At 39.6% G+C, this 21,965-nt stretch overlaps 1 protein-coding gene and 1 long non-coding RNA gene across 12 annotated transcripts in view; one reads left to right on the forward strand and one right to left on the reverse strand.

Moving 5' to 3' along the window:
* Window positions 1-991: 991 nt before the first annotated feature.
* On the reverse strand, window positions 992-2,610 carry LOC134201139 (uncharacterized). Its single transcript, XR_009976341.1, has 2 exons — window positions 1,764-2,610; window positions 992-1,230 (listed from the first exon to the last, which is right to left on the reverse strand). It is a non-coding gene; the product is annotated as an uncharacterized LOC134201139 (long non-coding RNA).
* Window positions 2,611-6,960: 4,350 nt separating this feature from the next.
* Window positions 6,961-21,965, forward strand: part of LOC101740800 (P protein) — a 62,060-nt gene continuing 47,055 nt past the window's right edge. For 5 of the 11 annotated variants that reach the window (XM_062675356.1, XM_062675354.1, XM_012694356.4 and 2 more), the window contains exon 1: window positions 18,050-18,684. Coding sequence is in view for 4 of the 11 variants with exons in the window: in XM_012694352.4 (XP_012549806.2) it covers window positions 9,884-10,086 (203 nt within the window). In the remaining 7 variants the exon portion in view is untranslated. Of the gene's footprint in view, window positions 7,237-9,874; window positions 10,087-17,917; window positions 18,852-21,965 lie in introns of those variants that run through there. The other 6 variants (XM_062675353.1, XM_012694359.4, XM_004930791.5 and 3 more) reach the window with 4 other exon arrangements.

Below are 21,965 nucleotides of genomic sequence, written 5' to 3' on the forward strand. Positions count from 1 at the left end.
GTGATGTTACGGTCTCTCCATATCTTATGCAACTGTGATATTGCATTTTTGGCCATCCCTATACGTCTCCTTATCTCTTTTTCGCGTGATCCTGTGTTATTAATCGTAGACCCTAGGTAGACGAAGTCGCTCACGATGTCAAGGTTCTGCGTTCCCGTTAGTTCAAGGCTGTTGGTTCGATCCACAATCATGACTTTGGTTTTGCTGTGATTGACTTTTAGACCCAACAGCAAACTGATGTTCTCAATCCGAGCAAGGAGGTTCACCATCTCGATTTCACTTGCAGCAAGGAGTGTGGTGTCATCTGCGTAACGGAGGTTGGTTATTTTAGTGCCACCTATTGTGATTCCGCCCTCCCAACCTTCACATGCCCGCCTGATTATGTACTCTCCATAGGCGTTAAAGAGAATAGGGGACAGGATGCATCCCTGTCTTACCCCTTTACCGAAACCAAAAAGCTCTGATGTGCAGTTACCATTCCTTGATTGTCCAGGTATAGAGGTGTAGAGGTGTAGAGGTACTCCCAGTTCACCAAGTACCTTCCATAGGTGAGTGGTTACCGTCGTCCATGGACTTCAGCAAAGCCAGAGGTAGAGCCAAGGTGCTGCCTACTGTATACGGATACACAGCTACCAATCGAATCTTTCTGTTACGAATGTGCCATGTACTTCTTAGTGCCTACTGCATTCCCTCCACCGTCATCGTATTCCAATTCTAATGGTGGACGCTCTAACCTCTTACCCTACCATTCCACTTAGTCTCTAACCAACTTCCATACCTGACGGTTGTCTGAGCCACATTTCTGTATTTCCGCATTGAAACGTACGAAAGTATACAAATTATTTTTATAAAGAAAAACTTGACGGTAGTTAGAGCACAATTTTCTACGAATAACCATTGTAAAGTAGTGGAAATGGCTGAAATAATGTGATGAGAATCGAGTTTCTTATTAGGATACAATTGGAGTGTGTGTATTTACAATAATTAAGTATTTACAATAAATACAAGTGTGTGTATTTTCTTGTCCCAAAGAGACTCTCAATCATAGTTTCGAAGTTAAGACTTGACTGGAGACAGCCGGTTCGAGCTGGGCAGCACCGGCGCGGAGGACATTGAGAAGACACCGGCTGACATGGTCTTCTTGACTTAAGTTACCCAGGACTCGCCGTGGCCATGGTAGGAATACCCTCGCTGTGTCGGTTTTCAAATGTTTCAGGAGACAGCTTACTCCTAACAAATAAGGACGATTTAATTTCTGATTAACTATTAAAATGGCATTATGTAATTCAGTGTGGGCGAGACATTCCTTTTTTTTTTTCGTCCGGAAAACTCTAAATTATTTTAACCGTGCGAATTTGCTTCTGCGTTGGTCACGTGTCGACAATGCTACTACGTTTTAACTAATTATTTTTTTTATATATTTAATTAGTTTTATAATTTATTATTTTGCTAATTATTTTACTTTACACTGATTATATTAAGGTTTTTTTTGTTGTTGTGCATAATTAAACTGATGTTTTATTTCGGGTTCTGAAGCCAGGGTTTTAGGGTTCCCCTCTCTTTTTTCTTTAGTTATTTCTCTAGGTACGTATCCTGATTTCTTTCAATAGATCCTGTATTCCCACTGGCAATACCAGGGATCGCTCGCTGCCTCGATGAAGGATTCCACTTGAAACCTCTATTGATGAAGTAACCAGATCCAGTCCAGTAACCAGGTCCACCAAGTCCGCTGTGGTACGGAAGGTGTAAGGCTAATTACATACCTGATACCGACGACGGCCCAACACACGGCCGCCGTTGTCCTGAATACGTCTTTACGGATCCTATTGGTTGAATCTCATGCTTTTAGGCACTCCAAGCACCGATCGGAGTAAGGGATGTGCAACTTAACCCACAGACACAGCCCACTGAGTTTCTCGCCGGATCTTCTCAGTGGATCGCGATTCCGATCCGGTGGTAGATTCAGCGAAGCACTGAGCCCTGCGAATTCACCTACACACCTGATGAAACCAAAATAACCTCCCGATAAGAAGAAGAAAGGTAAAACTGTATTGAATTTTATCTTTCGTTAGTCTCGCTAAAACTCGAGAACGGCTGGACCGATTTGGTTAATTTTGGTCTTGAATTATTTGTGGAAATCCAGAGAAGGTTTAAAAGGTTGATAAATATGAAAATACTCGGAATTAAATAAAAATAACAATTTTGTTTTTCCTTTTAATGTCCCCCCCGTCGGACGGATTCTTTTTATTTGTTTTAAGTTTATTTTATACTAGCGACCCGCCCTCGCTTCGCTTCGGAAACATTAAAACACACATGAAACCAAAAAATAAAAATAAAAAAAAATTAAAAAAAAGTAGCCTATGTTCATCAGGGACAATGTCGGCTTCTAATGGAAAAAGAATTTTTCAAATCGGTCCAGTAGTTTCGGAGCCTATTCGAAACAAACAAACAAACAAATCTTTCCTCTTTATAATATTAAGTATAGACAAAAGTTTAGGTCTTTTATTTATCGACTGAGGCACTACGAAGTCTGGCGGGTCAACTAGTCTGTAATAAATCTCTGACTACAGAGCTCTTCGCTTTATCTTCCGACACACACATACACACCTACCCGACTTTTTAAAGTAAATATTAAAAATAATAATTGCAAAACTTTAATTATCTAGTGGTATCATTAAAGTTCTTTTTTTATTTTATTTTATAATGAGTATAATAAATTTTGTTCTATTTTCAGAGTGCTCATCTTTAATAATCCCGATTTAAAATCCTAATCTTAATTTTAATCTAAGAAGTATTAAATTTTTAATTTACAGCAATAATTAAATACTTACGTATGAACGTATTTTTCACGTAATTCATAAATTCATTTTGAAAAATACTATAAAATGGTACTTGGTAAAGATGAATGACCTGTTCTTTTTTGCCGTTTTAGGCAGATAAGCGGCCCGTCTAATGATAAGTGGGACGCCCAAGCTTTAAATTAAGGTAGTCAATATTGAAAATAGTAATTGAGAAGTAAAATTAAATATATGCGGATAAATGCAGATTTTACTGGTGGTAGGACCTCATGTGAGTCCGCACAGGTGGGTGCCACCGCCCTGCCTATTTCTGCGGTGAAGCAGTAATGCGTTTCGGTTTGAAGGGTAGGGCAGCCGTTGTAACTATACTGAGATCTTAGAACTTATATATTCAAGGTGAATGGCGCATTTACGTTGTAAATGTCTATGGGCTCCAGTAACCACTGAAAACCAGGTGGACTTTGAGCTCGTCCACCCACCTAAGCAATAAAAAATAAAAATAAAGTTATTGGAGGAGGTCACGAACCTCAGCATTGAGGATTATCAACGCAAGGATAGGCCTTTTTTCATCTTTGGTATCACTAAATCGATTCCGATAATTGTAAGTCAATCGATAGCCGTTCTTTTGTTTATACAAGGCTCGAACCTAATTAGAACTACATTTATGCCTTAAAGTACAAACAATGCGAACTAGTTCATTGTGTTCTATGAACTAGTTCGCATAGTTAGTTAGTTCTATGAACTAGTTCGCTAGTTCTATGAACTAGTTCGCTAGTTCTATGAACTAGTTCACTAGTTCTATGAACTAGTTCGCTAGTTCTATGAACTAGTTGTGTTTTCACTATGTACTCTCTTCTGACGTTTACAATACGTTTATCGTTTTCATTAACACGACGTTATTTGTCGCCTTTTTGATCTTAAATTAACGTATAGGCTTTAATTTTTAATGAGCTTTTTATATCGACATTTACCTACGTTTGCAAAATATGGAGTATAGAAGTAAGGAAAAGCGTCTCGGTGTATGAAAAAGTTTCCGCTGAAAAGGAACCAATTAAGGTGGCGCTAGAGTAGCAAGTGGAAGGATTTTAAAAACAGCGCCATAAGCTATTAGAGTAGGATAGTAAATTAAGAAGGATAGAAACACCTATTTTTTTCGTGAAGCAGTAATGCGTTTCGATTTGAAGGGGCGGGACAGCCGTTGTAGCCATACTGAGACCTTATAACTCATGTCTCAAGGTGGATGGCGGCATTTACGTTGTAGATGTCTATGGGCTCCAGTAACCACTTATCACCAGGTCGGCTGTGAGCTCGTCCATTCATCTACGCAATAAAAATTTTAAAAAAATCCACTTCCTACGTAAATAATAATAGTAATAGAGAGTTAAGATTTTAAATAATGTATATTTTTTAACTGCACAAGGCACGGAAAATAGTTTTTTTTTAGTCCAACACACTTCACTCTGTTTAAAACTGCTATATTCATATCATTTCCACTTGCTAAGCTAGCGCTATTTCCGAGAGTCTTCCAACAACGACTTGCTTTTTAAAGGTGGACACTATTTCAACTTGTCCCCTATACATGATGGTGCTCCTTAATATCTACCCTCCATATTGCCAAAATAACTACGAGTATTGGTGTCTTGACAAAACGTCAGAAATGAAGACGTGAATCTATATATTAATACGTGAAGCAAAAACTTTGTATCCCTTTTTATGAAAATTGCGCGGACGGAGGAGTATGAAATTTTCCACAGTTATAGAGAATATAGAGAAGAAGTGCACAATGCTAATATTTTTTTAAAATAATGCATAAAAGATACATTAAATAAATAAAGAAAACATTACACACACTACATACCATGTATTTGACGCACACACGCATGCATACTATTTATTGTCAAACTTTTGTTCTTGACGTCTGTTGTCAAATTGAGAATAGAATATGGTTTGTCTTTGTTAATATTTCTTATAGTGTAGTCTTGGCGAAATTCGTGAATATAGATGTATAAAATACAATCATAACAGTGTACAAACTTAAAATTCCAATTAATTATAGTCGAATTTCGACTACTGCGGGACCTCTAGTTGATCTTAACACCGTCTTTAATTACGACTGTTACTTAAAAATTACAAAATCAACAGAGAGCGGTCTTCGATTGAATAAGTTAAAACTTTCTAATTATCTAGGTCTGCGCTAATGGCCGTCCGTAATGTCTTTTTTAAATGAAAGTTTTTTTGTGAATTAAAAAAAAAACGGAGAAAATATTGTTTTCTCTTCAATTTTCTGGTCACGCTGAAGCCGATTCTATATGAAAAATAATATTTAGGTTCCTCGATCAACTTCAATCTTTATTGCTCCTCCAATAGATCTGATTTTATCTCTTACCTCTTAATATCCTCCGGAACATACTTCCTCTAGAGACCTGCGCAATTACCGATCGTTCCGTGTTTTAGGTCATTGCGAGTTCAACAAACTATTTTAGATAAAATTAACACATCTTTGGAGAACTTCTGGGCAGCGAAAAAATTTAATACCCTAAAGGCAGTACAAAATGCCTCTGAAGAGTTTGTTGGCTCCCGTAAGCCTGAGTTCTTCTAGAAGCTCATTACAAAATTACGCACTTAACACCAGGTGGGCTGTGAGCTCGTTCACCCATCTAAGCTATAAAAAAAAAAGTGGTCTAAAGGGAAATGTCGCTTAAGCTAAATAACCTTTCACCCTTCAATTTTTTATTAATGATATCATTTTTAAAAACCTACATGTCTTTAAGCATTCTTTTCTTTTACATCCTCGCTCGACATGTCTTTGGCATGAAGTCCGCCATATTTCGCTAATTCACATGAAGTGACATAAAAACAAATTTTATTATTTGCGATTTAAAATTTAATGAGTCGAAATCACGTAAAAAAAAATTGAGAAATAATAAAACTTGTGCGTGTATAAATCAAATTAAACTGTAAAATGACTAGATGATGTTTTTCTTCTAAAATATACTGTGCTAAAGCCGCAGCGTCAAAGTGCCAAAACTATAAAGCCAACGATGGTGACAACGTATCCATAACGTCTCCATTACGTATTGAATTGACACACTAATGATTTAGAAGATTTGAACCAGTTATTTCTGAAATTGCGTTTTGGCTTTCTATTAAATTAAGAACATCCAAAATTTCTAACACAAAAGACGACAGACGCGATCAGGAAGTGCGATTTTTAACTTTAAAAGAAGTACATCTCGAAGCGCAGATAACAACATAATAATATGTATTTAGGTCATTTTCCCGCCGTTTTTTGACATCTGACATCCTTCGAACGCACAATTGAAGACATATTAAAGCAATAAATGCCGATCTGTTAGATATTATTGGTAATAAACATCGAAATTAATCCAATTTTGTGGAGAATAATTAATTAGAAAAGTAAATTTTTATTTGGTACACTCAGATCTAGTTGCAGCTGTCTCTTTCGTTCACAAACGAGCAGAAAAGAGACAGGGGCAGAACCATTAAAAACCTAGTACTTTCAGTGGTTTTCCTCGGTCATAAGGTACAATTAAAATTACTTTTACGTGACTTAATCTTGCGTTTTTATTGTCATTAAACTATTTCGGGGGACTTTTTGGCGGGAATGCGAAGAGTGAAGTTGTGTGATTTGTTTTATTTTGTCTGTTTAGTGTTTCTTCAAGTTTAAATGTATAAAAACGGTGATTTATTAACTGTTTAGTATCTGTGAAAGTGCACAAATGTGGGAAAATCAAACAAAGCCCCTGAACGTAACGTCTCTTCGATCCTCCAAAAAGTCCACTGAAAAAGTCTTAGTAAATGACCACCATTTTACTGAGATTATATTTCATACTATATCATCTCATCTCATTTCATTTCATATTTTCATTTTTCATAAAAATAAGAATATAAATTAAAATAAGACTTGACCTAAAGGTCTTAGTTACAAAGTCATAAAATCCCATTAAAAAATATTTTACTATTTCGTATTCACGTTGTATTTTTTGCCCGCCAAAACTATAAGACTATTCGATAATAATGCTGTTAAATACCATTCAATATGTTTCCTTTTGTCTTCCGAAATTGCTTTTGTGTCTTTGAAATAAATAAAATTAGTTCTAAACACTTTCGTGCGCAGCGTTCTCTTACACGTGTGTGTGTCGTCTACCTATGAACGTTTGCACGGACGCACGTGTGATGATATTATCGAAAATGTATAACATAGTGATATTTTTTGAGAATTTCAACATTACACATTCCGACTTCATCTGTTTAAGTCGCGAGAATGGCATTGTGTTTGATGCTAACGGGACTAAATTATTAGTTTTCTTTTTTTAATTAGTCCTTTAATTATTGTAGTGTTGAACAGAATAAGTTTAGTTACGAAATTAGTGTGTGAATTTGAAGCTTTTGTGCCGGTTCGCTGAACTTTTATCGGGTATGTATATTATGTATTTTTCTTTTTACATTTTAAACTAAGATTTCAGTAGGTTCGTTTGCGCGTTTCTTCATATGTAAAGTTATAATTTGCGTAATTACTGGTGGTAAGACCTCTTCTGAGTCCGCACGGGTAGGTACCCAACCACCCTGCCTATTTCTGCCGTTAAGCAGCAATGCGTTTCGGCTTGAAGGGTGGGGTAGTCGTTGTAACTATACTTGAGACCTTAGAACTTATATCTCAAGGTGGGTGGCGCATTTACGTTGTAGATGTATATGGACTCCAGTAACCACTCAACATCAGATGGGCTGTGAGCTCATCCACCCATCTAATTAATAAATAAAAAAAAAACTAAATATATATTTTATATATTTATTACCTTTAATTTAAAGGTATCTTTAAACGTCATTTCTATTGAATTTAAGATGTTAGAATAGGTAATTTGAAAAATTACGCACGCATCAATGGCCTTTTTTTCTCTATATATGCTGGTAGCCTTAAGAGGTACTCCCAGCTTAACCGGGCGAGTAGGTGAGCTCACGGGGCGACAACCTGACGACGTTGCTAACACTAGCCCTAGCAAGAGCAGTGCTGTGCTGAAGCTGTTTTCAGACTACGCTATACTATATAGTGGCATATAGTGTAGCAGCGTATACTTAGCCAATAATATATTTTTATTGCTTAGATGGGTGGACCCACCTGATGTTAAGTTGTTGCTGGAGCCTATAAACATCTACAACATAAATGCGCCACCCACCTTGAAATATAAGTTTTTTTTATTACTTACATGGGTGGACGATCTCACAGCCCACGTGGTGTTAAGTGGTTACTGGAGCCCATAGACATCTACAACGTAAATGCGCCACCCACCTTGAGATAAATTTCTAAGGTCTCAGTATAGTTACAACGGCTACCCCACCCTTCAAGCCGAAACGCATTGCTGCTTAACGGCAGAAATAGGCAGGGTGGTGGGTACCTACCCGTGCGGACTCACAAGAGGTCCTACCGCCAGTAAATACGCAAATTATAATTTTGCAGGTTTGATTTTTATTACACGATGTTATTCCTTCACCGTGGAAGTCAATCGTGAACATTTGTAGAGTACGTATTTCATTAGAAAAATTGGTAGCCGCCTGCGGGATTCGAACGCCGGTGCATCGCTAGATACGAATGCACCGGACGTCTTATCTTTTAGGCCACGACGACTTCCTATACAGTACAGTGTGAACGTGTCCATAACAATGTATGGTGCGCGATATCGTTGTGCTATGAGCTATATACTAGGTATATGCTATTATATTATAGCGTAGTCTGAAAGCGACTTAAATCTACCACGGATCGGAAACGCGACCCACTGAGAAGATCCGGCAAGAAACTCAGTGGGCTTACAGTGCGGATGACGATAAAATAACTTTGTAACTCTTATAATATCGGTACGGTAATAACGGGATGAAAGAACAATTGAAATTCATTATTAGTTCGGTTTGATGTTTAAGCGTGGTATTTTAGTTGATAAACTCCATACATTGTGTGAATAAGACTCCATTAACTACATTGTTAGGAGGTTACGATAGTAAGATGAGAAATTTATATCTTTTTTTCCTACCTAATCGTTTGTAGCCTAAGAGGCCATTCCAATAACGCCCGAACCGGTAGGTAAGCTCACGGGCTCAACCTGAGAATATTTTCTAACACTGGCCCTAACAACAGCAGTGCTCCGCAGTATCTACCACCGGATCGGAAACGCGACCCACTGAGAAGATCCGGCGAGAAACTCAGTGGGCTGTGTCTGTGGGTTAGTTCGCTCGTTCGAACGATGACTGAGAGTGAATACGAGGGATCCGATAAGACAGGTACTTGACCTTGGCCCAGGGTATGAGTTGGCCGAAGAGGGTGATCAGGGGTGTGACATTCCTCCTCCTAATCCGGGAGGAAATCCATGTGGAGTTTCCCCTTTGAAATAGCACCGCAATACTTTTCGCTGGGTTAATGTCTATGCGCCATTTTCGGAACCACGGTCCTAGGGCTACGTCTGCGCTCTGAAGTTTCCTCGCGATTAGGGACCTGTTTCTACTCGAGTAGTAAGCAGTCATGTCTTAGGCGAATAAAGCTAATTGGGTCGGCGGCGACCGGGGAATATCGTTGACGATTAAACGGAATAGGAGGGGCGAGAAGACAGAGCCTTGCGGGGCTCCTGCCGTGAGAGGTCGCAGGGAGGAGTGGGTTCCCTCAACTCGATATCGAAAAGAGCGGTTGAAAAGTTTGAAATCAAACTGTTGTGCCAGACTTTGTCGAACGATTTTGCGACGTCAAAGAAGAGAGCTCCCGTGTAGAGCGGTTAAGCCCTACGAGAATGTGCTCCGTGAGACGGTGCGCCTGTTGTACGCATGAGTGATTTGCACGGAATCCGAATTGTTCGTCGATGGGAATGCCCTTGGATGAGACGAAGTCTCTGAGGCGTTTGTAGAGCAGACGCTCATACAGTTTGCCTAGAGACATGAGGAAGCTAATCGGGCGGTTCCATAAACTACCACACTTCACTCCGTTAACAACTTACTAGTTACTGTTTTCTTTTCAAGTTGTCCCCTATACAAGATGGTGCTTCTTACCTCTAACCTCCATACTGTAATCTTCACAGATCACCAAAATGGCGACCGGCATCGTCAACCAAGGTTTTGAACACGAGAACACCGAAAGGCTTCACTCTAACACCTACCGCAGTATCGAGGGTGATGTGGATTCTGTCGAGGGCAGTGGAAGTTCAGCGCTAGATAAACATTGTAATTCCGGAGAGAGAAATGAAAAATATCGAGAAGCGATAAACGATTTCGACAAGGACTTATATAATCTGTGAGTAATGTTACTAAGCTACTTCTTTTTTTAAGTATGGCAATTCTCTTCTTACTAATGTTGCCAGGGTCAAGTTTACAAAAATAATCAATTACTAAATAAATTCAAATGTGTACATCGTGTATTTTTATTTATTTTATTTATTTATTTATGTACACACAGAAAAAAAAGACATAGTACAGAGTAATAGGAAAATTATGTACAAAGGCATATCTGTAATATGAAAAATTATATCGAACGATATGAGATGAATTTGGTTAATTTAAGACTTTAATCAATCGGGATGAAATTAAAGGAAACTAAATGGGATCTTAATACAGTCTTAGTAAAATGGTGGTTATTGTCTGAAATTTTTTTTCTCTGCAACGCTTTTATAGCCAATGCCACATCCCTAGAATTATCTAGAATATTCCACACAAATCGAGTATTGTGTTTCCGCTATCTGACAATAGATAGCGTTGTACGTCTCGAGCGTTCTAGGTGCTACTAGATCCTTCGATATTCGTCCGACTACTCGGCGATAGATGACGTTACGCTTACATACGTCATTAGACGTATGAACCTGAAAATATATTTAATTAAAAAAATAAAAATTATTCACACAAAATTGTCCGATTTTGGACTTGCAATTTCGTTCGTAAATTGTCCGATTTTGGACTTGCCATTCCGTTCGTAAATTGTTTTCATTGCTCTTCTAACAAAGACACAAGGTTATTATTTTAAACAGTGAATTTACTAGCTATGGCCCTGGAATTCAATGATTATTTAAGACACACAGAAAACAAATTTCCTACTTGCAAATTTTAATTGCTGCTCTTTGCTTTTGATAATATAGTAGTCATGCAGTATCAATGTACCAATAACTTACTAAGAATTTAAGTCGTGAAACCATATGATAATATTTGTACAATTGTTTGGTAATTCAATTCATATCGTCATATCGTCATATGCACAATAATATGGCTCCTACGATATAATTGTATAACTTGTTCCTACTTTGTATTTGCTATTTTGTATTTACTTGCATATTTTTAGTATTTAATCGTATGTAAGTAAGTCTATCTTATATTGTATTTATTTTTCACATATAAGTATTTATTTTTATGTAAGTTTATTAAGATATAGCACTGTCCAGTTTACTTATTCCTCTCCCTGCAAGGTTGCCTGGAAGAGATCGCTTTCAGCGATAAGGCCGCCAATTTATGTCACCGACTATTATTTGTTTTATATGCTTACTCTGTACATGTGGTGTTAAATAAAGAGTTATATTATTATTATTATTATCGTGAGGTGAAAAGCTATCTATATATTAATACGTGAAGCAAAAACTTTGTATACCTTTTTACGAAAATTGCGCAGTCGGAGGAGTATGAAATTTTCCACAATTATAGAGAATATAGAGAAGAAGTGCACAATGCTAAATTTTTTTTTTTAAATAATGTATAAAATGTACATTAAATCAATAAATAATACATTACACACACTACATACCATGTATTTGACGCACACACGCATGCATACTATTTATTGTCAAACTTTTGTTCTTGACGTCTGTGGTCAAATTGAGAATAAATTAAAATATATTGTTTGTAGTCTTGGCGAAATTTGTGATTATAGAAGTATAAAATACATACATAATAGTGTACAAACTTATTATACAATTCCAATTAATTATAGTCGAATTTCGACTACTGCGGGACCTCGCTAGTTTGGTTTAAACGCCATTTCGCTTAAAACGCGACATTTATCTTTGAAATTAAAGGTTCGTTTTATTTGAAACTAGCGACCCGCCCTCGGTTCGCTTCGGAAACATTAAATTTTATTATTGATGAGTCCCGCGATGTTATCCGCGGTTATTGTCGTACTGCGGGTGAAGCCGCGGGGCGAAGCTAGTCTGAAAAGTAACTTACTCCTTATATCATCAGCTACCTATCAGTGAAAGTCCCGTCAAAATCGGTCCAGCCGTTCCAGAGTTTAGCCGGGACAAACAGATAGACAGACAGACAGACAAAAATTGTAAAAAATGTTATTTGGGTGTATGTACCGTATATATATTCATATGCATGTAGTAAAAAGAGGCTATTTCAATATTACAAACAGACACTCCAATTTTATTTATATGTATAGATTAGTATCAACGATTCGATGTTTTTAATTGAACTTCAATTAAACAAGTTTTTTTTTTTGACATATTTTTTTCAAATCTTAAACTTTAAATGGCTCTCCTGTAAGTTGCAAAAATGTCGCTTAACCAAATAGTCTTTCACCCCTCGACATATATGTGTAGGAGAAGACACAATTATTAACACAGTTGTCAGACATCGCAGGGGCGAATAGGGTGATCGAGCTAAGAGGAATATTGAGTACATCAATCACATTTGTTATCTTAGAACAATTTAGAAATCTCCTCTTGACGTTAGCAAATGAAAACGAATGACAGTTGTTAGGACGGAGGCACCGCTCTTCAAACCGAAACGAATTACTGGTTGACGGCAGAAATAGGCAGGGCAGTGGTATCTACCCGTGCGGACTCACAAGACGCCCTACCACAATTTATTATCTCTTTAACATCCGTAAAAACCAATGTAGATTTATAAATTAGTATAGATAAATATCCAGACAAAGAGCAAACAAACCTGTTAATCACAGACTGTTTGCTCGATATGGGAATCGAACCCAAGACCTATTCCGCTATAGTTAGGAGCTCTAATTACTCCACCACCGAGTCAGACAGATTCATCACAAGTACAATTATTTTCAAAAAGACTATTAAAAGGTAACAAAAACACGATCCAGTCACGTGTTGACGATTGGTTCTCTGAAGGCTGTGCGAATAGTCTCAGAAAATTAATCGCCTGGTGAAGTCGTGCGAATTTACGAATTCAACTATCAAAATTAGCGGTCCTATCGTAAAAAAACGTAAGCACTACGTGATCGTCCGGCACATCCGAACTTCCTGTATAGTCATTAAGTTCTTGGAAACATTTATCGTGTTCATTCTATATATTTACTGGTGGTAGGACCTCTTGTGAGTCCGCACGGGTAGGTACCACCGCCCTGCGTATTTCTGCCGTGAATCAGCAGTGCGTTTCGACTTAAAGGGTGGGGCAGCCGTTGTAACTATACTGAGACCTTAGAACTTATATCTCAAGGTGGGTGGCGGCATTTACGTTGTAGGCGTCTATGGGCTCCGATAACCACTTACCACCAGGTGGGCTGTGAGCTTGTCCACTCATCTAAGCAACAAAAAAAAGAAGAAAAAAGTTCACTTCCACGGTGTAGGAATAACATCGTGCAATAAAAACCAAACCCGCAAAATTATAATTTGCGTAATTACTAGTGGTAGGAACTGTTGTGAGTCCGCGCGGATAGATACCACGGCCCTGCCTATTTCTGCGGTGAAGCAGTAATGCGTTTCGGTTCGGAGGGCGGGGCAGCCGTTGTAACTATACTATGCTTGTGAGATCCATACCATCTAGGCCACAAAAAGTTTGTTATCATCCTCCGATATCGGTCGCCATTTATAGTAAACACGGCTCCTTGCGCATCTTCGAAGAAATAACAGTCCTAACAGTCGATGACACCGCCAGACTAGCCTGTAGCGTTCCATGGCGGAATTTCACGACTAAATACATAGATGATACACATAAATTAGTTATAGATAAGCAACTCAAGCACTCAACAAAATTGTTTACGGGCGTCGGCCAGTAGATGGATTCGCTTCGATTAGTTTCTCATTGCTCCTGTAGATGGCAGTAACATATTACCTTTCCTATATTTTATTTTTAATGAAGGATTTTACAAATTTTCAGAAACCACAAATTCATAAAATTTCATGAATTTGTCTATAACAAATATAACTTGTATGATTTATTAATTATGTATTTTCTGTGTTTAGTTATACAATAATTAAATGCCTTAACTTTAACAACATATAAGTTTAGGGGCATCCGATACAAGATGTCGCTAGTTTCCATACAGAATAAATATTTGTCTTCAAGTATCACAGTTTCAGGGCCTTGACTAAATATGTGTTTATGCCAAAACTGACAGCCATAGCTTTAGCAAGATGGCCGCTATGAGCTGTCAAAGTTCATGCGTACCTATCGAAAAACCCTATATTCCGGTGTTCTTTATATTCCCTATAACCCTATATTCCCTATATTATGACCGGTCAATTTCGCGAAGCACACTGTTTAGATATAAGCACAACGCACGCTTTTATACAAAACTAATTGACAATATTACTGGCAGGAGACAAAACTAACAAAAAATAATACATCTTTTTGCCCTATCTATTTGTTGGTAGCATCAGAGGCTACTCCACGTGAGCTCACGGGCTGAACCTAAGAGAATTTGCTAACACTAGCCCTAGCAAGAGCAGTGCTTCGCAGAACCTACCACCGGAAACTCAGTGGGCTGTGTCTATAGGTTACTTCGCTCGTCGAACTCTTAGTCGTAATCGACGAATTCGACGAAGAAGGCAATAATACTAGCTGTTAATAAAACTTCAGGCTGACTTAGGCGTCATGACATGTGGTGCACCGTTTAGTCGGGTGTAAGTACTTAATTCACCCCGAGAATATTGCTGCTAAAAATCTATCAGGAGTTTTAAATTTACATTTTGCTATGCTAAACCAATCAGGGGCTTTAATATATTTTATGTTCCAATCAACCTTGCGTAGCATCGTTATTTATAAATGTACAGTGACAATAATGTGTAACTGTAATTAAACTGATGTAATTAAACTGAGACCTTATAACTTATATCTCAAGGTGGGCGACGGCATTTACATTGTAAATTTCTATGGGCTCCAGTGACCACTTAACATCAGGTGGGTCATGAGCTCGTCCATCCATGCAAAAAAAGCGACAAAACTCATTTAAATATTTGTCACTATATATTAGTTTTTTTCTACCTAAGCTGGTAGCCTTTAAAGGTTAGCCAGCGTAATCGAGCAAGTAGGTGAGCTCACGGGGTTGAAACTGGGAGGTGTTGCTAACACTAGCCCTAGCAAGAGCAGTGCTTCGCAGAATCTACCACCGGATCAGAAACGCGACCCACTGTGCAGAACCGGCGAGAAACTCAGTGGGCTGTGTCTATGGGTTAGTTTACTCACCGAATCCTTGGTCGCGAGCGACGGGTTCGCCGAGAAACATTACTAATTAACGATGTTACGCCAGGTTTATTGGAACATATTAAAGCCCCTGATAGACTTAGCATAGCAAGCTGTAAATTTAAAACTCCTGATAGATTTTCAATAGCAATATATCTCGATGAATATTGAGATGTACGTACTCACGGAAGCTATGCTAAGTCTAAGCATGCATTAGATTATCTAAGAAACGATATCGCACTGTTTGTACTCAACCTCTATATTATGTGAGATTTTAAATTTATTTAGCCGTATGTCGACTTCTTGTAATAACTTGTAATAAACTTGTAATAAACTTGTAATAAACTTGTAATAAACTTGTAATAAGCTTGTAATAAACTTGTAATAAACTTTTGGAAATTTTATCATTGGATTCTCAGATGTTCGCAGTAGTTAGCGGTTCTGACCCGGTGGTAGATTCTGAGAAGCACTGCTCTTGCAAGGGCTAGTGCTAGCAAATTCTCTCAGGTTGAGCCCGTGAGCTCACCTATCCGTCCGGGGGTAGCTGGAATAGCCTCTTAGGCTGCCAACGATTAGGTAGGGGAAAAAAATGTTTTAATTCAATTAATTTTCGCGATTAATTAATTAATGTCAAACTCAATTCATATAGGTATGCTGCATTAAAATATATTCCTATTGGAAAGGTGCCAGAAAAATGCGAAGTTCTAAAAATAATATTACATTTTTCATGCTCTTGTCGTATTTTTCAACTTTGATCAGAAGTTAATGCTCCTGCAATTTTAAAAAATTAAGCGTTTTTTTTTCCCTTGTAGGCAGACGAGCATACGGCCCACCTGATAGTGAGTGGTTACCGTCGCCCATGGACTTCAGCAATGCCAGGGGCAGAGTAAAGCCGCTGCCTACCCCTTAATACTCTCCACAAGCCTCGTTTGAAGAATGACATGTCATAGCGCTCGGGAAACACCGTGGAGGGGAGCTCATTCCAAAGCCGGATGGTACGTGGCAAAAAATACCTCTGGAAACACACTGAGGATGATGAACGCAATGGCTCCAGGTAGTATGGATGAACTCTACTCCGGTGGCGGGCGGTGCGTTGGTAAAAATGAGATCCTCGACAGAGCGAAGCAGTACTCCACGCGAGGCCGAACCTGTGCTTTATAAAGCAAAAGTCTTTGGCCAGGCGTGAAGTACCGCTTCGCTCTGTCGAGGACTCGCAGCATTTTGGACGCCAACTTGGCTTTGCCTTCCAAATGACTCCGAAACTGGACATCGCTCGAAATGCCGACCCCAAGTATCCCGATACTCTCGGAAGGTTGCAGGGATACTCCTTGGAATCACGGCGCCATGATAAAGGGGTCCTTCTTTGCAGTGAACGCGCAAATCTGTGTCTTTAACGGGTTCAATTGAACCAAGTTCAATTCACCACATTCGGAGACTTGCCCCAGAGAATTCTCCACTTCAGACACAAGTTTTGATCGTCTCTCTTGCACCACGCTCCGAGAGAGAAGAGTCATCAGAGGATGGACGATAAATCGCGCATCTCCCATGCTGTCATCCGCATAGCAATGCATGTCATCAATAGACAGCAGCAGTCATTGATATACAGGATGAAAACCGTGAGGGAGAGCACCGAACCTTGTGGAACGCCAGCGTTAATGGTCATGGTATTAAAACAGTTACCGTCTACAACGACCGTGATACTCCGCCCATCTAAAAAGCTAGCGATGCACTTGCAGAGACCCTTGAGAATTCCTTAAGATGGTAGTTTCGACAGAAGTGCCCTATGCCAGACCATGTCGAAGGCCTTCGCGATATCAAGGCTCACAGCAAGAGTCTCGCCCTTGCTCTCCAAGGCTTCAGCCCACCCGTGAGTAAGGTATACAAGAAGATCGCCAGCTGAGCGACCGTGACGGAAACCGTACTGTCGGTCACTGATCAGCTGGCGATCTTCAAGATACTTCAGGAGTTGTATATTTATTATTCGCTCCATCACCTTGGAAAGCAAGGAAGTTATCGCGGTAGGCCTATAGCTCGATGGGTCCGACCGGTCACCCTTCTTGGGGATAGGGTGGACGTGGGCGGTCTTCCATGAAGATGGAACCCTGTTAGCGCAATAAGAGAGGTGATACAAACGCGTTAGGGCAGGCGTCAGCGTACATTGCTGAAACCCACATTAAATGTGGAATGGGGTATCGCCGACAAAACCCTTTTCCTTTTTTGTACTGTCATTTTGTTTTTTTTTGAGAGCGTGATTGAGTGATGTAGGATGTTCGAGGCAAAATCATGACAATAAAGCGCGGAACACAGTACGCGCTCGACTACGGGTTGCGTGAGAGACTGACGCAGGGCATGGAGGAGCCCCCAGTCCACTCTGCGTGCGATCGCCGGGATCCACTCCAGTCTCCGACTCCACGACGACCGCACGACAGGATTTTTACACCGGTTGGCGGGACAGCTTCCCGGGGCGGAGTTTAGTAGAGACACCCGGGTTCAGGTCCCCAACTGACCGGTGGGCGGCGGCCAACACCGTTTCACTGGGTCTCCCTATACCCCCGTCAAACAATCACGTATCACGTCCCGCGAGCTCGCACGCACGTCTGCTCCGCATGTTTCAGGTATCATCAAGATTCACCCCGAACAAGGAAGAGAAAAGGGAAGGAAGCCCGTGAAAACTAATTCCTATATATAAACGTTCAAATTCTAAAAATAGCAACTAAAATCGATTGACTAACTCTAGGTTACATATACGTATTTATAGTTACATGTTAAAACGACTATGTCATCGTCGAGATAACGTTTGATAAAACAACATTTTGTATTTGTGTTTTGTGTAATGTTTTCATAACATTGAATGCGCCAAACGAGATTGAGGCGGCAACGGTAGTTTCGCTATATCGCGCCTTTAGAATTGAATTGGCTTAACCCAAAATTCTTGTTTTTTGGTAAATGCCAAAAATAATATAATCAAAGAATTGTGTTTGTTTTGGTTTTCCGATTTTCATACTTTATAGTATGCGCTGGATTTGAAAGATACGGAACGAGTTTGATGTTTAATTTTATAAACTGTTAAAATACATTTTAAAAAGCCGTTGAAAGTTTCAAATACATTTTCATAAAATTCTTAGTTAAGCCATTTCAATTCAAAAGGTGCGATATAAATGATATAATCTATGGCACGGCTTGGCAGTCAATGAACGCCCGCGTCGCGCGCCGGGCGTTGTACGAATCGCGATTCGCGCCAACTACAATCGAATTGAACATTGAAAAACAAAACAGTGTTTACAATTGCTATTTCTCGCTTAAATGTCAACAAAATAGTTTGTTATGTAGTCGACAGTGAATTATCTTAAAAACTATTTTATTAATATATATCGAATATTCATAACGCAAATGATAGTTAACTATTTACATAAATTACCTGTTTTCGTGGTTTGTTGTTTTAAAATAAAATGTGTCAGTGATTGTCTGCTCTGTGTTTTTGGTAAATTAAAAAGTGTATTTTTTTGTTTGTTTCTATATTTACATTTTTAATTTAATTGATATTGTGGCCCGTGGTCTCCAAAGTTTAGATTGAATTTGACGGAAGTTTTCTGTCGATAGCTCATACAACAAACTGGCTTGGCGTGCATTATATTTGAACAAACGGATGTATGTATTTATATGTTTATGTTAGTCAATAGTTGTTATGTAGATAAAATTATTATCATTTGAAGTGTATTTTCGACTCCGACATCTCCACGGTCAAAATCGGAGGAACCTTGCGGTGGGATTGATCAAAATGTAATCTAATCTGAATAAATAAATAGAAGAATTATTCTTTTGTTTTACACGTTTTTATTGACTCAGTATGTATTTATGCAATGGAATCTTTGAACGTAATCTTCATTGCAGACGATTTTTTTTTTTTTCGTGCCGGCATTGCCTACGATTCGATAACTTTGTAACTTCGCTCTAACTAATGTCATGATCGATTTAACATGAAAAAAAATATTAAATTATTCGTTAGCTCGGGTTGTTTAGGCGCGTTTTTCGGCACGCAATTCCGCCAATTCTTTATCGCACCGTTTCGGTCGCGGGCCGAGAACCTAGATCAGTGTTTCCCAACCTTTTTTGTGCCATGCCCCACTGTAACATTTCAAAATTTTTTTATACCCCCATTAAATAATTTTTAACATTAAAAAATTGATTTGTTCACTTAAAAAACATAAATGTTAAATTTTAGGAAGAAATCACTATGAAATTGTCATAAAAACACAGTAAGTATAATAATATTTCAAAACATACAATAAAAAATTGAAATTCAAATTCAAAATCATTTTAATACAGATTTTCTATATTGATTTAGTGCGATTGCCCTCCTTAATTATCGAATTGCCCCCTTGTAGGGCGTGGGCCCCACGTTGAGAAACATCGGCTTAGACCGTAAAAAAGTGTAACAATGAGAAACGAAAAACGGACATGTTTTTGCAGCGAATTTTCCAGACACTTCCCGATAACCCAGAAAACTTTTTTTTTTTTGGTCAGGAGGAAATCGCCGGACTTCCGCCCTTTTCTGGGGATACTGGGCGGGATATGTCAGAGTCGAACTGACTAAAACCTCCTGTCGCTCAACAACCAACGTCCAAACCTCGCATGAGACAGAACTCATGACAAGGCAAAGGGGGGAAAGTGAAGCGTTTAGTGCGGAGCACATCTCTCCCATCACCCTCCCCCTCGGGACGCCGGACTGGCGGTCGTCGGCGCCACGACCACCAGTCCTCTCGGTCGGCAGACTGTCCGAAGCCCGCCTAGATGGCGCCGGTTAGAGTGGGTTACCCTACGGAATACCCCGCTGTGCCAGAACCAACGTGGGTCGAGGATAGCCGGCCTTCCATCACCCGGATGCTCTTGCGTAAAACGCGTGCAGAGCAGCTTGCACGACGTCTTCTTAGGCCCCCCTCGCCGGTCCCCAGACCGACATATGAGGGGGACCCGAAACACTTAGAGGGCCAGGGCTTGGGCGAGATCCGCCTCCCTGGCCCCCGCTCGACGGCGGCGGGATTGTGCGTCTCTCACGCGCCCCGCCGCCTCCTTCTGCGAGATGGTGCACTCGCAGAAGTCGAGCATCGCCTTCCACGACTCGTCGTCGCCGAGCATCGATGCCACAACACTCGGCAACGACAAATCGGTTCCTATTTTTGCGACGAGGACACGGCGCCACCCCTCCCATGCGGGGCAGGCGACGAGCATATGCTCTGCCGTGTCCAGGTCGCAACCACAATGGTGGCACTCTGCCGTCGGCTCGGCTGTGATCCGGTGCAGGAACTCACCGAAACAACCATGCCCAGTGAGCACCTGCGTGAACCGGAAAGTGAGGCGTCCTCTGTCACGATTCACCCAATCCACAAGGACCGGGCGAATCGCCTCGACCGTCCTACGACCAGCCGAAGGATCAGCCAGCCGTCTGGACCATAACCCAGAAAACTAACAATTTTTTCTACCGAAACAACTTGCCGTCAATTTTTATAGGATACTAGCAGCTGACCCGGCAGACTTCGTAGTGCCTCAATCGATATCAAAGGAAAAACAAAATTTGTTATTTTTATTTAATTCCGAGCATTTCATATTTATCTACCTTTTAAACCTTCTCTGGACTTCCACAAATAATTTAAGACCAAAATTAGCCAAATCGGTCCAGCCGTTCTCGAGTTTTAGCGAGGCTAACGAACAGCAATTCATTTTTATATGTAGAGATTGCATAGTTTTATACACACGTTTATTATAAATCGAGGGTGCAAGGCTAATTAGTTTAGGAGACTTTTTGCAACATTACTGGAGAGCCATTCAATGTTTAGAATTTAGAAAAAAAATCATAACAAAAAAACTTCTACAGCTCTTTGAACGGAGTAAACTTGATTGAAACTCAGTTAAAAACATCGAACTGTAATTGTTGCTAATCTATACATATAAATAAAATTGGAGTATCTGTTTGTAATATTGAAATAACCGCTTTTTACTACATGCATATGAATATATATATTTTTTTGTCTGTCTGTTTGTTCCGGCTAATCTCTGGAACGGCTTGACCGATTTTGACGGGACTTTCACTGATAGGTATCATCAGCTACCATACAGCATAAGGAGTAACTTAGGCTACTTTTTTAGACCAGCTTCGCCCCGCGGCTTCACCCGCGGTATGAAAATAGCTGCGGGTAACATCGCGGGACTCAGCTAGTCAATAATAAAATATAATGTTTCCGAAGCGAAGCTATTAACCGAAATGTCGCATAAATCAAATAGCCTTTCGCCCCTCGAAATAATGTAATAACGTTACCTTTTCTCTCTCACTAATATTCTAAAAAATAACCATCGCTTTCTGACAGACACTGCGCGTTTTTGTTTAAATCTAAATCCAATTGAATTACTGTTTACCTTAACATTTGAAAATACAGCTTATTGATGATGATTTTAAGACTGATTTACATTAGCTCATGTTAATGGAACGCACGTTCTGCCCGTTGTTCAGTGGTCCAGAACTCATAAAAACACGAATGCCCTTGGGAGAGATACGAGAGCGTATCCTCAATTGTTTTCAACTATCAGAACACTTTTTATTGATGGTAGGACCTCTTGTGAGTCCGCACGGGTAGGTACAACCGCCCTGCTTATTCCTGCCCTGAAGCAGTAATGCGTTTCGGTTTGAAGGGCGGGGCAGCCGTTGTAACTATACTTGAGACCTTAGAACTTATATCTCAAGGTGGGTGGCGCATTTACGTTGTAGAT

The sequence above is a fragment of the Bombyx mori genome, chromosome 23 (assembly GCF_030269925.1).
Source record: "Bombyx mori chromosome 23, ASM3026992v2".
Taxonomy (NCBI): Eukaryota; Metazoa; Arthropoda; class Insecta; order Lepidoptera; family Bombycidae; genus Bombyx; species Bombyx mori.